The sequence below is a fragment of the Anguilla anguilla genome, chromosome 3 (assembly GCF_013347855.1).
Source record: "Anguilla anguilla isolate fAngAng1 chromosome 3, fAngAng1.pri, whole genome shotgun sequence".
Classification (NCBI taxonomy): domain Eukaryota; kingdom Metazoa; phylum Chordata; class Actinopteri; order Anguilliformes; family Anguillidae; genus Anguilla; species Anguilla anguilla.
The window spans coordinates 23,103,619-23,120,172 of NC_049203.1; the positions used below are offsets into that span (position 1 = coordinate 23,103,619).

A 16,554-nucleotide genomic window follows, 5' to 3' on the forward strand; every position below is an offset into this window, starting at 1 on the left:
TGGAGGGAAATCCATTCTGTGAGCGTTTAATATTTAATATTACTGTAGAAAGAATGAAAATTAAGAGAGGAGCTTAAGTGCATTAAAAATTGCTTTGATAAGAATAAGGACATTGCGGAGTCCCTAAAGATGCACCTTCTTGAGAGTTTTACCAGAGAATGCCTGATGGCATATCCGGTGCTTAGGATGTCTTGGTAGATATTAACATAAGGGAGGAAAAGCACTAAAAATGACAAAAAACTGCAGACAAATAAGGCAGCGGTCCTAATGACATAAATTCAAGAGTGCCCGAAGCGCTAGGGGAGATTGTCAAATACCACGGACAGGTATTTTGGAGTCATACCAGATGACTGGAAGCAAGATGATATAATAGCAATATAGAAGAAGAGTGACTGTGCTGATCCAGGAAACTACAGGCTCATCAGTTAAACTTGTATCTGATAGAAAAATAGTGTAATCTACCATTAGGGATAAATGTGAATTGTTACTTGGGAAAAAATATGTATATCTTAAGCAATAGCCAATATGGTTTGGGCAGAGAGAGGCTATGCCCAACATAATCTATTTGTCATTGAAGAAGCTGGAAAGTATTCTTATTCCAATAAGGCTTATGATACATTTGGATTGGCAAAAAGCATTTCATAAACCATATGCTTCATTTTGAAATTGAAGTCAGTGGGTATGGACCAGTGGTTTCTTCCGAATGAGTTTAAAATTGCCTTTATGTAAGACATGTTAGGATTGACCTTGGGAGTTCCACACGGACTGGTGTTGGGACGTTCATTTTTTTATCTACATAAATATCTTGGATAGGGACAGTAATAACACATGAGTTAAATTGACAGATGACACAGAATTGGAGAACAGTTGAGTGTGCACTAAAGTCATTCAATAATTAATAATTAAACAGAATCAAGAAATGGGTGGAATCCTTGAAATTAAATTCCATAAATATAACTGAAGCCCTGCATGTGGGAAATAAAAAAATTATGGCTAAGGTATTTTATGGGAGGATGAAAATTAGAATGTGATACATCTGAAATAGAATTGGGAGTAGTCGCTGAATTCGTTCAGCATCCAGACATGGTGCTGTAGTAGTAAAACAGGCCACCACGATGCCAGCAAAAAACACTGAATATAAATCAAAGGAGTTTTTATTAAAGTTTTACCTATCTTTGTCAGGCCACCGAGAGAGTGCAGTTCGAGAGTAAATGAAAGAAATAGATGTTCTGGATAAAGAGCAAAGACGGGCAACTAGTTATGAGGAAAATCTAGTTACTGTATTTAATCTCTTAGTAAAATGACCTCATGTATTCCACCACAATTCCATCTGACAAACATGAAGCACACTGCAAACTGTCCTTATAGCAAATAAATATTTATTTATTTGGAAAAGGTCCAGTTGTTTACAAACCACCTAAAATGCAAACTCAAGACTTATCTGTACATACCGCAATGAATATAATCACGGTGCAGTATATATTGGCATCCTGTATTCATTGTACCCCAAAAAATATGCGAGCTTCACACCACTGTTGCACTAGTGTTCCTTTAATATCCCGAGCATGAACGTACATGCATTCACTTCAGTAGGAGGTCAGTTTCAGCTGAATTTCATGCCAGTGCATTAACTTAACAGACAAACCCTTTCACTAACACACCATGTTGAGAGTAAACCTGTGTGTTCAGAAAAGGCTCATTTGTGTGTTACAATGCCAACATTGCCGGAAAGAAATTATTGTATTATGAAACACAATTATTGAATTATCACATTCTCACCATTATGGCCTTGATTTCTTGTGTGAGCTTGATTTCCTTATTTTCCTATATACCATGCACAAAAGAATTCCTCAGTACTGCCAAACTATGGAGTTGGTGCAACAGGACAAGCCTTGCTTTGGTGCTTTGCCATTTCAATCATTACAAAGGCCAAGTGTTCCCCAGTGCTGGTTCTGCGTTCATGTAGCACAAAGCAACTACCGCTAGCTGTGTGCCACCCACCCTTCCCTATTGTCAGATTATTGTCCCACTTCCAGTGTCCCTGGTACATCCCAGAAACAACACACACACACACACAAGCCAAAAAGGGCTGGCTCTAAGTCAGGTACGTGGGGGGAAAAATGCATATTTTTTCATACAGTACTGTACAATAATCATCCCTCTCCCAAGCCAACGGCTAACCAAAACATATACCCAATGGAAAGAAAAGGAGAGGCTGCATCGGTTTGTGGAAGGCGCACTTAGATCTCCCACAATCCCCGGTGTCCAGGTAGACGGTGCGGAGAGGAGGGGGAGGGGGGGGGCCTCAGTCCACCCCCAGAGCCTTCAGCTGCCTCTCGATCTCCTCGTCCGAAATGCCAGCCGCTTTGGAGGCGGAGGCACTTGGAAGGCTCCTGCCAGCCGAGGGAGCGCCCACCATCTGCAAAGCATCATCATCAGCGGTCAATACTGAATTGGGTAATACTGTTCTCAATGCTCATAGTGTCGGCTATTACTGTTCTCTGTGCTCATCGATAGAGTCGGGTAATACTGTTCTCAATGCCCATAGTGTCGGTTATTACTGTTCTTTGTGTTCATCATTAGCGTCTGTTATTACTGTCCTCTGTGCTCATTGATAGAGTCGGGTAATACTGTTATCAATGCTCACTGTCGGTTATTACTGTTCTTTATGTTCATCATTAATGTCTGTTACTGTTCTCTGTGCTCATCATTAGAGTCGGGTAATACTGTTCTCAATGCCCATAGTGTCGGTTATTACTGTTCTTTGTGTTCATCATTAGCGTCTGTTATTACTGTCCTCTGTGCTCATCATTAGGGTCGGGTAATACTGTTCTCAATGCTCACTGTCGGTTATTACTGTTCTTTATGTTCATCATTAATGTCTGTTACTGTTCTCTGTGCTCATCATTAGAGTCGGGTAATACTGTTCTCAATGCCCATAGTGTCGGTTATTCCTGTTCTTTGTGTTCATCATTAGCGTCTGTTATTCCTGTCCTCTGTGCTCATCATTAGAGTCGGGTAATACTGTTCTCAATGCTCACTGTCGGTTATTACTGTTCTTTGTGTTCATCATTAGTGTCTGTTATTCCTGTCCTCTGTGCTCATCATTAGAGTCGGGTAATACTGTTCTCAATGCCCATAGTGTCGGTTATTACTGTTCTTTGTGTTCATCATTAGTGACGGTAATTACTGTTCTCTGTGCTCGTTGTTAGAGTTGGGTAATACTGTTCTCAATGCCATAGTGTCGGTTATTACTGTTCTTTGTGTTCATCATTAGCAGCCCTCAATACTGTTCCTTGTGTTCATCATTAGCATATGTTCTCACTGTTCTATGTGCTCATCATTAGTGGCAGTTTTTACTGTAATTTTGTGCTCATTGTTAGTCGGATATTACTGTTCTCTGTGCTCATTGTTAGTCGGATATTACTGTTCTCTGTGTTCATTGTTAGTCATTTATTACTGTTCTCTGTGCTCATCGTTAGTCGCGCAATATTGTTCTCAATGCTCATAGTGTCAGTTATCACTGTTCTTTGTGGTCATCATTAGCGTCAGTTATTACTGTTCTTTGTGCTCATCGTTAGTCGGGCATTACTGTTCTCTGTGCTCATCGTTAGTCAGGTATTACTGTTCCTTGGGCTCATCGTTAGTCGGGTATTACTGTTCTCTGTGCTCATTGTTAGCATCAGATATTACTGCTCACTGTGCTCATTGTTAGTGTCAGTTATTGCTGATGTCTGTGCTCATCGTTATCATCAGTTATTGCTCTGCTCTCTCCTTGTCAATTGTGTCAGTTATTACTGCCCTGAGTGCTCGTCATTAGTGGTTATTATTGTTCTATGCACTTGGCAAAGGACGTTCATGACGTTCGCAACTAAAGCCAATGCAAGAGAATGGCATTAAAAATCAATGACTTCTTGGGACGTTCTGGCTATGAAAATGCTTACTACTACCCTGCACAGCGGAATAGATATTTTTACTTTTAATGGAAAATTGATATGGAAAAATGGAAAATTTGATTAACATACAATTATTATCAAATCATGCTGTTTCTTCGTGCACAGTTTGGTAGTATTAAAATGAATCTGAGGGGGGGAAAAAGCAAATCTTTTTAATACAACTTATGAAGAGCATGAGCACATTTATCCTGTGTGTGCCAGACAGACAAGAAGCTTCTAGTGCCGGTCTCAGTCTGTTTCCACTAGCAACTACATCTCATGCCCAGCACTAATATCACAGCTGGGTAAAGAGATAAAGGAATAAAAAAAATGTTCTGTGGTCCCCAACTGCCATGGCAACGGTGGCCAGCCACGGCAATGGCATCTCGGTCGCGCTCACCTTTCCAGAGATCTCGATGCCGATCTCGTCCAGAACCTGGTTCACGATGCCCTCGGATTCCTCCTCGTCGCCAGACTCATCGAAGAGCTCGTCCAAGGTGTCGTTGACTAGGCGAGGAAGGAGAAACAGGTTGTGAAAGCCAGTAAACCTTAAAATGGCCGTAAAATCCGTCATTTAGTAGCAGCCAATCTTGCTTTTCCGCTATTCAAAAACCCAGTCACATTTATTTAGCCCAGGGATCTCAGATTCATGACCTGGGCCATTAATTTAAGCCAAGGATTGACTAAAAAAAAAACTACACACACCTTGTGAAACCACAAAACCCAGCAGACACTGCAGCCCTCCTTGCATAACCTACGTTTAGACTGGCATATAAAGCTTGACATTCCTTTCACGAGCTGATCCATCTATGGCAAAGAGCCAGGAGCCTCCTATTACCATGAACCGTTTTGAACCTTCTCCACAGGAGGAGCCATTGGCAGAGGGGGATTTACAACCAAGACATGTTAATAAATCTGCTTTTACGGGAATGCATGGTAGTGGAAAGAGGCTGTGCAGTGTCAAAAACAGGGTGATGGGGATGAGGATGTTGAGTTACTGCTTCAAATCCTCAGGGCATGTTTCACATTTAAATGCAGGACCGGACTTTGGAGAATTAATTTATATAAGTAATACATTATTCATAATGCCCTGTTCATTTAAATATTCATTTTCACATTCAGGTCAAATCATTGGGAATCTTACTCATTTCCTCTGTCATGCCCATCTTCATGTTCTCCTTCTGGAAGTTCTGCATGGTCTGCAGGGTCTTCTGGGGGTCCATTTTCTTATTCACTGCCTGCATAGTCTGGAAGGGAATTTAAACAGAGTCACCTTACAGGGATCACACAAACCAATCCATCACATTAAAGGCATACTATGCAGGATTTTTAACTTAAAAATATAATAAAAATAACCACGTTAAGGTATACTGTATCCATGATTCACTGGAAATCTCTGTCTTTATGCACTTTCGCCAAGTTTGTACACCTTTGTTATTCTGAAATGTGTTGGGGTGTTTCTGGGCGTGGCACTCTTTTCTGCGTGGGGAGGGGTGGGTGCGGCTACAGAGCTTGTGGTTTGGGATCAGATTTCGACTGAGTGTTTGTTGCCATAGCTAGCTAGCCGCAGTAAGCGCTCAGATACAGCAAAGCAAAAAGACAAGCCGGCAGGGCCTGTTCAAAAGCTAGAGTTACTGTAAACTTGGAATTGCTTTTCCTAGGTGGCGTCAGCTGAACTTCGCAAAAAATGTTGATGAAAAGTGATGCAGAGCTGGCTTGTTTTCTGCTGGACCGGTAAGGAATGTTACCTCTAGCTACTGGTTTTTCATCATTTTGACATTTGTAAATGTCCAGCTCATGGTCTTGGCTGGACAATGCAGCCTCGTTTCACACTGTAGTTTCTAATGAAATGTCATGTCTCGTGTCTCGGGTACTCAGGGTTGAAGACAGAGGAGACTCTTTGATGGTAAACACAGGCTAAAAAAAAATCCTGCATAGTATGTCTTTAACATTTAACATTTATCAGATGCATAGCTTACTTTTTCATACATACAATCCATTTATATACCCTGCAAATCAGGTTGAGGATCTTGCTCAAGGGTACAATGGCAGTGCACAACCTGGGAATCTCTCAGTTACAAGCCTAGCCCCAAAACCGGTACCCCTACCGGTGCATACTGTATATTAAATGAGCAGTTAGTTGGGTTATTCCAAATAAAACATGCAAACAACTTGGAACGGTTATTTAAATATCTGTTGTGCCTTAAGCAAATTCTCAATAAATCATTAATTTCCATCAATGTTGTCCTGAGTCATTATACAGTGAAATGGTAGCCTATAGCCTACCAGCGTTAGCATTTCCCTAAAACACTGATTTCCCCTATTCTGTTAAAACCGGAGCAAACCTTTACAAAGCAGAAGCTTCAACATCAGGTGACAAACACAGACTGCAGCTGTACCAGCAGGTTCAGTTCACCTTACACTGTAAGCGATTTTAGAATCCTACCTTTACACAAACTTTAAGCTGGCTAATATTTCTGGGTCTTTCAATGTGAAATCCAATTTGAAAAAAACATTCTTGTGATATTGATAAAACACAAGAGTGTTTTTTACCACTGCATTTGTCTGTCCAGCGTTTTGCAGGAAATTGTGTTGAAATGGTATTATACAACGGAAAATAACAAAAAACCATGACATTAATGTATGCACAAATCACAGAGCTGCGAGTTCAAGGACCTTTAAATTACATTATTTTTGCAGACACTCTTATGCAGAGTGATTGACAATGCAAGGGAACAAGTACATCCACCTTAGTTATGTAAGCAACAGTGTCAGATCTGACTAACTGTTCCTAGACCAGCAAATGCATATGCGATAACACTAAATAATAGGTGTAAATATATTATGTCAACCAAGAAACATAGCCTAATACATATCCTGAATACAGACATATAATATCTATAACAAGCCATAAAAAAATAGAACAACCAGAATTAGAAATGAGTGTTAAAAGATAATTACACCCTAGATCACTTTTTTTTTAGCCGTAAACATGTTTGTATGCCTACTTTATAATTGAACATATTAATCCATGCAGTTCTTTCAACATTTCTGAAATAATATAATTTTATCAGAAAAAAACTGGTAGAAATTTTTTTGGTGCTGCCCTCTAATGTTTGAAACATTCTTTCTGCATTCCACTCTGTATGTATGTCGATCAATACATCGAGCGGGAAAATTGTTGCCACCCACAAATTTGTCCATTCACTTTTTAATACGATAGAACACTGCCGGCACCTGATTGGCTAGACTGGTTTCGGCCCAAAGTTCTTCTAACCGGAGAAACCTAGCGGTCTGTTCATACACTTTCCCATATCCCACCTAAACTGTCCACTAAAATATGTTTCTGAAAAGATTTGAGGCTGAATATTGAGAAATTGGCTGAATATTGATTCATATTTGATCTGCAATGGCTAGTTTGACAGTTTGACAGCTGACAGATCCGAGTTTCATAAGACTGGTGCAGCTCTGCGGTACAAATTCACTTGCATACAGAATACTTTATGCAAATGAGATGGACACACCTACTCCACCCACCCCAGGATGCATTTTTCAAAATCGTGTAGTAGTTGGAGCCAGGCTGAAACAGTGAGTGCAATCACTCTTTAAGAGTGGGGTTAGGAGGAGAACCAAGTTGAACCCTGAAGACGTGGGGGGCCTCAGCGCACAGAGGAAAGAAGGAAAGGTAGAGACGGTTGCGAAGGATGTCTTACTTTGGTCGTGGTGGCCATGGCGCCCGCCATTTTCATCTGGGAGTTCATGACCTTGGTCTGCGTGGACATGGAGGTGACCTTTGAGCTCACGGCGTACGTGCGGTTCTTCTGTTTCCTCAGCTGGACCAGCTGCTTGGCCAGAATCTTGCAGGCGTCCTTGTTCCCTGACTTGGCCATTTTCTTGATTTCCAGCTCCTGTAAGAGAAAAGAAAAACAGAGATTATAATCGATCCCAGTTCCTCACAGGAGAACATCAGAGCTTGCATCTACATTCCCTGTAACCGTTAACTCCCATGGGCCTTTGCAAAAACAAATTTCATTCACACCAGCTCTTAATGGCAGCCCAAGAGCCTTAGTCAAGAAATGCTGAATTAATAACAAAACCCGACAATCGTTTTCCAGTCACAATAAATCTATCTGAACGTCCTCTACACCTCCGAGCAGACAGAACCAAGACTGCCACAATGAGATTGAATCCCCCGGGGAGAAAAAAATAAATCCATCGCAAATTATTTGTTTTTCCTTAAACAGCTCGGTAAATGGTATTATGTAAAGCACTCTGAAGACGCCACAATTATATTCAACAACAGGCCTATTCAGATTATCACAGCTGCATACACTTGGCATCACACAGACAGGACGTCTAGCGACGCGGACAGAATTTTCATCGGCAGTGAAGGGCATGCGCTCACGTAGGCTGCGTTTATTGTCCCTAATCCACTCGTAGACTGTGAAAGTACAATGCGTGCAGTCAGGAACGGTGAAAAAGAGGCACTGAAAATGGGTCCAGAGAGAGGATCTCTTATGTAAGCACAAAACAGGGCTGGCATCTTTTTGCAACAGCTTTATATTAAAACGATACAGAGCGAAACGTGAAACGACACCGGCCGATTCACCTTCTTATGATGAGGGGACCAAGCGCATGCGCTTCACAGCCACGACAGAAAGTCATTCCTGTTTTAGCTCTGAGCACCGAGTAGAGTTTTCTGTACGGTGGTCTACTCTGCTCTAGCAAAGGAAAAATTTCCTTCTCTAATCGATCTGTAAATAGTAGACAGTATTATAGTAATAGTAGATAATAGTTACTATCTGTCAATTACAACAACCAAGCTGAAGGTAAGACTTTTTGGTTACAGTGTTTCACTTAGGATAAACTCTAGGGTCTTAGGCAGGTACTGTATATCTGGGGTTGGCCAACTTGGCCATTACACTGGCTGGCCAGTTGTGGCAAGTGAAAGGAAGAGGTGGAACTGTGGATTTTTACAAAACTAGAGGCACAGGGACCAGGGACATATTCATGCAAATGTGAAGTTTCTATGTGACATAAGTTTGATCGCATCACATAACACTAACATATCTTGCAGATATTCATATCCAGAGTGATTTACACAACTTACATTTTTGTTTACATGCAATACATTTATATAGTTGGACTTATAACCGAAACAATTCAGGGTAAGTACCTTTGCTCAAGGGAAAGATAGCACTGCCCCAGCACGGAATAGAACGTGCAACCTCTAAGTTGCCTCTCTGCCTGCGCTTTACTTTATGGCAGTTGCCAAATATTAGTTCTCCATTTATCAAAAGGTGCCAAGATCTTACAGACAGCAGCAGGCTTTTTACTTAAAGTAATACTTGTAAATCCAATGATTCATAATGACATCAAATGAATTGCTTCCTTTGACCAAACTGCTCAATGTTTTATATTAAGATTCCATGTGACAGTTAAGGAGAACAAGGCGTCCTACCATCACTGCTTACAGAGGCACATAAGTTCCCGTACTGACAGTATGACCTAAAGCACAATGTGACTGATGCCAACAGCACCAAAGCTGACCGATCCCTTCTGGACAGGTTCCTACTAATTCACTGGCAGCCGCTGAAAAGGCTTAATATACACTCAAAATACAGCTGCTGTACGAGAGTCCATTAAAAATTGAATTTTATATGAAGAACACCGTGCAGCCGTTTAACAGATAAGAATGAATGGAGCAGAATAAGAGCCTCAGAGGCAATATTAACTCATAGTGTGTTGCATACTCCAAAAGCTGAACAGAGACAGACGTTCATTTTGAGAATGAATGTGATTATTATTCCTTCAAAATGGAAACTATAGCCGCGTTTCCACCAAAATTACCCAGGAACTACTTTACCAGGAACTAAAAGGTTCCTTCAGCCAATGGTCGTCTGCGTTTCCACCGGGGTCTAAAGTACCGCGAAGATTAGGCAAATTAGCCCACTGACGTTGTCGTCGGTCCATCTGTCATATGATTTCTTCTGTAACCCCATACTACCACCGAAGTAGCCTACATTATTTTCTAATAACCGGGACAGCCCGGAGGGGTTTATTCCACTTACAACGGGTTACCAACAATGACTATATATGGTTACTTTTGTATTTATTGATTTTCATATATCCTCTCAAACACATTCATTAACAGCAGAAAACATGCACACCTTGTAAACAATTTGCTGTTTTATTACTTTCTCGTCGTCAATTCCATATAGGCTAATCGCAAAATGACAAGAATAGAACGAAAACTCGGACTTGCGTGAAAATGTTAATTAGTAGTGGTACAGCCACCGTTTGCTTTCCTTCGAAGTTACTGCTAGCCGAGCAGCGAAGTGTGCCCTCCAGATGCGAACCATGCACCATAAATGAGTCCATAGTCTTCCTGGTCTTTTCGTGGAATTGAAAAATGGCAGTAAAATTGAGTAAAATTACGGCAGTCTGAAAAAGCTAAAGGGAAGATTACTAGAATTAACCTGTTATTTTACCCGGATAAAAAGTGCGGAAGGTGATTTCCAGTTTGCTTGTACTGTATCACCAATGTTAATTATGCAGAACTACCGCATACCTCACATAACTGTATCAAACGTTTTGAGTCAATTACAACGGGCTAACAAAGAAAATCCGGAAGAAAATATTCAGCAACCGAATTAATCCGTTTGAATGTTTTGGTAGCCTACGTAATATGCTGTCCCAGCACGAATGCTTAGCATTTTATAAAACGAATACTAAAGCAAGAAAAGAACAGAAGAGCACACGTTATAATTCCAAGACGTTGACAGGCTATAACCAAAAGTAGGCTACTGCGCCGCATAACATACAAGTTTGATTTGAAGTTATTATGAAAATAAATTGGTTTGCCGCTGCATATTTTCAAACATGGCGGGTAATGGCGGAAAATAAATACAACACAAATGCTACGAGTACTCGACCAATCAGAAATGTTCAGCGCTGCAAGCTCCACCCAAAAGGTTCCTGTACTTTCGGAAAGTACTACCCCCCGAGCAGGAACGTTTTGGGGGGTAAAACAAAGCCCCCAGAACTAAATTTAGACCCTAGTTCCTGCGGTGGAAACGCACTGAGTTCCTCAAAAGGTTCCTAGTTCCGGGGTATAGTTCCTGCGGTGGAAACGCGGCTTATTACTGTGCTTTTGTACTGCTCTCCACGCGACCACCGACTATCACACAAAGCTGTCAGCTAAACGCAGATTAACTATGTGCGTGACCTTATCCTCAAAACGGGTGGGAGCACATCAAACCGCAATGAATTTTGCCCTGTGTGTCTTTCGTACATTTAACGTGAAACAAGGTATGACCTGAAACAGCTGTAGAACGTTTCCTGTATGTTCATGAGGGATGACTTCAAATGCTACGCAGTCCATACAACCATCCATTATCTATACCCGCTTATCCTGGGCAGGGTCGCGGGGGGGTACTGGAGCCTTTCCCAGCATGCACTGCTGGAGCAGATTAGCCTACAGGAAACCAAAGTTCCCGAAGGGAACCCACGCAGACACAGGGAGAACATGCAAACTCCACACAGAAAGGCCCAGGCCTGGGATTCAAACCCAAGACCTTCTTGCTGTGAGGCAACAGTGCTACACACTTCACCACCCTGCCACCCACATGACGATGTGCAGTCATATATATATATATTTTGTTTTTTTTAATTATTTTTTTTTTTGTTAATGACAAACAAGGCAAAATCATGTGAAGCTTAGGTTTACTTCCACCAAATAATTTTAAAATGAAGCTTATAAAAAAAATAAAAAATTCATTACTTTGGATATGATTGCTCATTCCGCCTGTGTAGGAAGACAAGAAGAATGCTGGAGGAGAGCCCCTGGCTCCTCATTACAATGACTGGACTACTCATCACGTAGGTGGTGACGGACAGGTTGTCAACACCTACAGGATAAACAGTTTTTATGGGCCCCAAGCCGCACATCTGATGCATCTTCTGTAACTGCACAAAAAAAAGCCAGCATCCTCATTACATGGTAATAAAGTGGGAGGGTCCAGGCATTCGAAACTCGACCTCTGTATACAGCAACAACAGTTCTGTTACACTTTTGAAAGAATTTGCATCACAATTACTCTTTTTGGTGGAATAAACCAAGACAGGAAGGGAAGTTTTGAAATGTCCAGCTGTCTTTTCCATACACCTATCAGTAGAAAAACTGAGACACTCTGGGTCATTTCCCACCGATTTGCAGCCTCATTAACAGAAAGCATGTAAAGAGCTTGTTTTGGCAGAGAGACTGAATAGGGAGAAGCCAAAAATGGCAGCACCAGATGCGCTCCAGCCCAGCTACTTTAAAGAAGAATAGACCGGCACTCAACAACCGGAAATAATCGTATGCAAAAATGACCCTTACCCAGATAACCTCAAAACAGACTAACCTAGAGAATGAAGAGCGCTACAGCACACAGAGACTTCCTGTTCTGCCCTTTTCTTGCCAGGCCCAGACTCTGAGGAGGGCACAGAGAGTTTCTGTGCTGACCGTACATATAAGAAACAGGACAGTAGCAAACGACCATTTTGACGTCTAAGACGTCCTTCGCCTGGACTATGAGGAAGACGCACACATCGAAATGTCAGTCTTGTCCTGTTTATCAAAAATTGCTGAAAGGCTCTAGGTGCCCCAGTTCCACTCAGTCAGAGTGTGGACCAGAGACTGTAAAAAATATGGACAAAGCTACTGTGACGTCACCCATTGACTCTCCGTGGGTCTCTAAAACACGTTTTGAAGCTCAACGGCGGGTGCGGCCATGATGTCGATTTGGAGCCAAAACCATAGAGTTAAGCGGCTCTGTGATTTTACAATGTGATTGACAGTCCGGTGCGGAAAAGCCCATCAACCTGAACGAACAATTGCATAACGAACTTGAGGCTAGCTGACTGTCTGCCGTTATGTTTTAAAATATATTATCAAATGTTTACGGAGTTTAATTTACATTCGTGACTGTACTGTGTCATGTAGGCCAATCACGTTATATGTATGACATTAATAATACAATCATGTTCAGTTATCTTTGCAGTGTTTATCCCAAAATCGGGATTATAGTAGCTTTGTCACATGCGTGAAGCATGGCTCATGTAGACATTTACGGAATGTAGGCTACACGACTGACAAGCCGTCAGACACGTTTGACAGATTGAATATTTGCCGGTTAGGGTTAGCTAGCTAGTCAAATGGCTTGGTAGCCGAAGTTGCGAACTGTTTTAGCATAGGCTACTGGACTACAAATATAGCAAGCTGATTACGCTTTCTGCCAACTAATTATTTGGTTAAGTAGGCTAAAGGAAATAGCAAAAATGACTCGGCTACCGAAAAACTTCAGAGGAGGATTATTTTATGGTCGTCTAGTGCAGCTGTAAATAGCACACGCCATAATGAAATCACTACGAAATGGGATGCCTGCATTTTCTGACTTCGCACAGGTGGACCGTGGTCGGAGCCGCAATATCAAGGCCAAGAGGCGCCACCGCCCACCCCAGTGACCATAAACTGTAGCCCCTAATGTAGCTTAGTCGTTGCAGTAATCAGGAAGTGACGCAAACTGTACCTCATTGGTCCACAACAAATATTATAACAGTGCCCAAATGACACAATAAATCATGAAATCGACCCATGGACAGTCATAAGACGAATAAAATACACATACTGTGACTATTTGTTCTCATGAGAAAAAATTATTGACTTTGTATTTTGACCGCATTTGTACCGTAGACTTACATGGAAACCGGATATGAAAACACCTATACTGGAGCCAACCGTAGTGGCGCTAGTGAGCAACCAGGAACAACAAGACCAGGAAATGAGCTTCAAAAACGAAGTCTGGTTTTGGCCGCTTGGTGTGGACAGAGACACGCACGGGGGGACGGACAGAGAGGGCAGGTAAACCGGTTTAGCGTGGGAAATGGGTTCGCGCTCTGGCGACACCGACAAAGAGGATGAGAGAGGGCTCCATTTTGTGCTCCGCTTACAATCTGCTTTTCCTGCTTCTCCAGGGAAGTTCGATCTCTGGCAATCTGTCTCTGGGTCCCCTTCAGCTCCTTGTTCTGTTCCTTTATGACATCTGAGACAGGAGAGAAGACAGGGTCACTAGGTGAATCAATGAAGAGGAAACAGCAGGGTGTTGCGTCAAAGGTAATACAGTGTGTTTGTCACGAGGGTATCAGGCAGCCTGCTGTAAAAGGTTGGCTCCTCTAGTGATTGGGCCAGATTATTAGTAGTAGTAGTAGTAGTAGTACTAGTGCCTCTACTGAGGAGGTGGAATATCAGTTCAATGCGAAACAACAGGCCACAGTAACAACTGTTCCTACGTATCAAAAAAAAAATTCAACTGTTTGACAGTAATTTTATAAGAATATACTACTTGTCTAAAATGTACTAATTGTCTGAATTGTCTTAAAGCTTTGGCCAGGTTAAATGAGAAATGTTGTTCTCCCTTATGAACTGACAGTCTGTGATTTTATTCATATTAGTGCATCCAGTGGCTCCCTGTGGACATACGATGTCACTAGCTGTTCCAGATTCAGGCTATGTTATGTTTCATAATTTATCATCTCTGATCAGTGAAATGAGAAGATTATTTCAACGATGAAGTGTTGAAATAATCTGACCAATTACTTTCTAGTCCTTGGTAACAGAATTTAAAAGATAGGCTTGATGAACAGATGAACACGAGAACTTGTACTGTCACCACACATGTAATTTACAGACATTTAATAAAACCACGTTTCCGGGTAAAATCCAACGTTCATCTTAATTTTCTTCTACAAATTCAAAAAATTACACCCTGGCCAGATTCATTTCTAATCGCATTCCTGCGTGTGAATTCAAAGACACAGCACTATTTAATCTGCTGCCAAGAAGTAATGACAATTGTTGCTATTAATGGAAGTCACATTAAAACGCTCAAACGTGAAAATTCTGGACTGGGGGCTTGCCACATATTTTATTAATTTATTCATTCAGCTTTTTATTTCAGACTCATCTAAAAAGAGGTCCATAGCAGGAAAAATTAAAAAGAAAACAAAAAATGGCAGACGGGTTTAAATAGCCTAAATGAAGATGGCTTCATTTCTGACCCATCAAAAAAAGTTTACATAAAGGTTTCTAAGCCAGTGCCACCACACATTTGACTAGAATCGAACACACATATTGATTAGGGCTCTTCACAAGATTGATTAGGCTACCTCAACTATTCTATTATTTCAAACAAAATGACGAAACATATTTAGGAAAATCAAGACTCAGCAGAAACCAGAGACAGAACTGATTAACTGCAGAACGCACAGAAGGGAAATTCGTCAATAATTTAGGCTACTAGAAAAGAAATGTAAATCTATCACCGGTAGATCAAACAGACCCCGTGTACATTTATGAACTGTTCTACTGAACTACAATGCAATGGGTGAACAAAGGAGAATATCGTAAACCTACATTTGTTAAAAATCCAGAAATAGCAGCCAAAGTTACACCTAAACTTGCTGGCTGGTTCCATTTCAATTGTGTGGAAGAAAGAATGGAAATATTCTCAAAAGCAAGACCTCTCCACCAAGACTTGGCCAGCTGGTGGGCTAAACAGATAGCGTTAGCTAAGTTATTGCACAATAATAAAGTCTTGAAGCTTGGCGGCGTTTGCAACGTTAGTGGGGATCCAACTGGATCACTTGTTTGCTAGCATCTGCAAGCTAGCTTGGTAGCGGACTAAAAGGCCCAAAATACATTGTCATAGCAAGAATGGTGTTTGCTAATACAAGCACGCTAGCTATGACGTTATCATTGCTAAGTTACGAGTAATGCTAGTATCGGCAGCAAACAGGTAGCTAATTTGACTAATCAATGCAAAGTAACTAGCGTTAGTTGAAACTAGAGCAGCTCAGCTATAGCAATCTAGTAGGTTAGGCGTTACCTAGACGAGCTCAGTAACCAAACGTGCACTGTATTAATCACGTTAAGTAGCTGAAGCAGCTTGCTATCTTACTAGCTAGCTGTCTAGCTAAAGTTAGCTAGCTCAAACGTTAGCTAAATTGTAAACAGTGCCGGAGAATAGGAACTCACCCTCAACCGTCTTCTTTTTAAATAAAGAGGCCATGTTTAACAAATGTTTATTCTTGGCGAGATATATAAGAAATGCGAAACAACTATGTATTCATACAAAAAGTCTGTCAACAACTCCCCTGTCAGTCTAACGTTATTTGTATTACTTTACTTCCTGGTTGATTCCTGACCAGAAACTGCTGCAAGTTACACGTGATAGTCACTTCATTTGACGTCACTAAAGATACTTTCCGTATTTGTAGGGTGGGTAGTTTCACTCCAGAGCTCACTGTGAATTCATGCGTTTGGGAATCATTCAGTCTGACGGGTATCGCGGTGGTTTTTCTAAAAATAAATTACTGAGGTACAACTATTTTTTTCCTATGGCGAGAGAAAGAGAAACCTGCAGTCTAAATGGATTGTTAAACGGAGACAACACTTTTCTTTAAACTGAACGACAATCTTTCATCAACAGGTGCCAATTGCCTTTTAGTCATTGTAGTCTAGTTCATTTACAGCAATCAGCCTGAATGGTTACTAGTTCTTATTCCTGTATCTCAGTAA

The 16,554-nt window shown here is 41.2% G+C and overlaps 1 protein-coding gene across 1 annotated transcript; it reads right to left on the reverse strand.

Annotated features, from left to right (window-relative positions):
• Positions 1-1,357: 1,357 nt before the first annotated feature.
• LOC118224107 (charged multivesicular body protein 2b-A-like) lies at positions 1,358-16,206 on the reverse strand. The gene is made up of 6 exons (XM_035411296.1): positions 16,012-16,206; positions 13,929-14,020; positions 7,649-7,843; positions 5,080-5,182; positions 4,336-4,442; positions 1,358-2,419 (listed from the first exon to the last, which is right to left on the reverse strand). Exons 1-6 carry the CDS (start codon positions 16,043-16,045, stop codon positions 2,306-2,308), a joined length of 645 nt encoding a protein of 214 aa, XP_035267187.1. The 5' UTR covers positions 16,046-16,206; the 3' UTR covers positions 1,358-2,305.
• Positions 16,207-16,554: the final 348 nt, after the last annotated feature.

What these genes read in the sequence shown, in the direction of transcription:
- LOC118224107 (XM_035411296.1), bottom strand. Translation starts at nt 16,045, where the DNA reads ATGGCCTCTTTATTTAAAAAGAAGACGGTTGAGG. An exon ending in AGAAGCAGGAAAAGCAGATT is followed by an intron (nt 7,844 to 13,928) that starts GTAAGCGGAGCA and finishes TTTCTCTTACAG; the next exon opens with GAGCTGGAAATCAAGAAAAT. An exon ending in CCATGGCCACCACGACCAAA is followed by an intron (nt 5,183 to 7,648) that starts GTAAGACATCCT and finishes ATTCCCTTCCAG; the next exon opens with ACTATGCAGGCAGTGAATAA.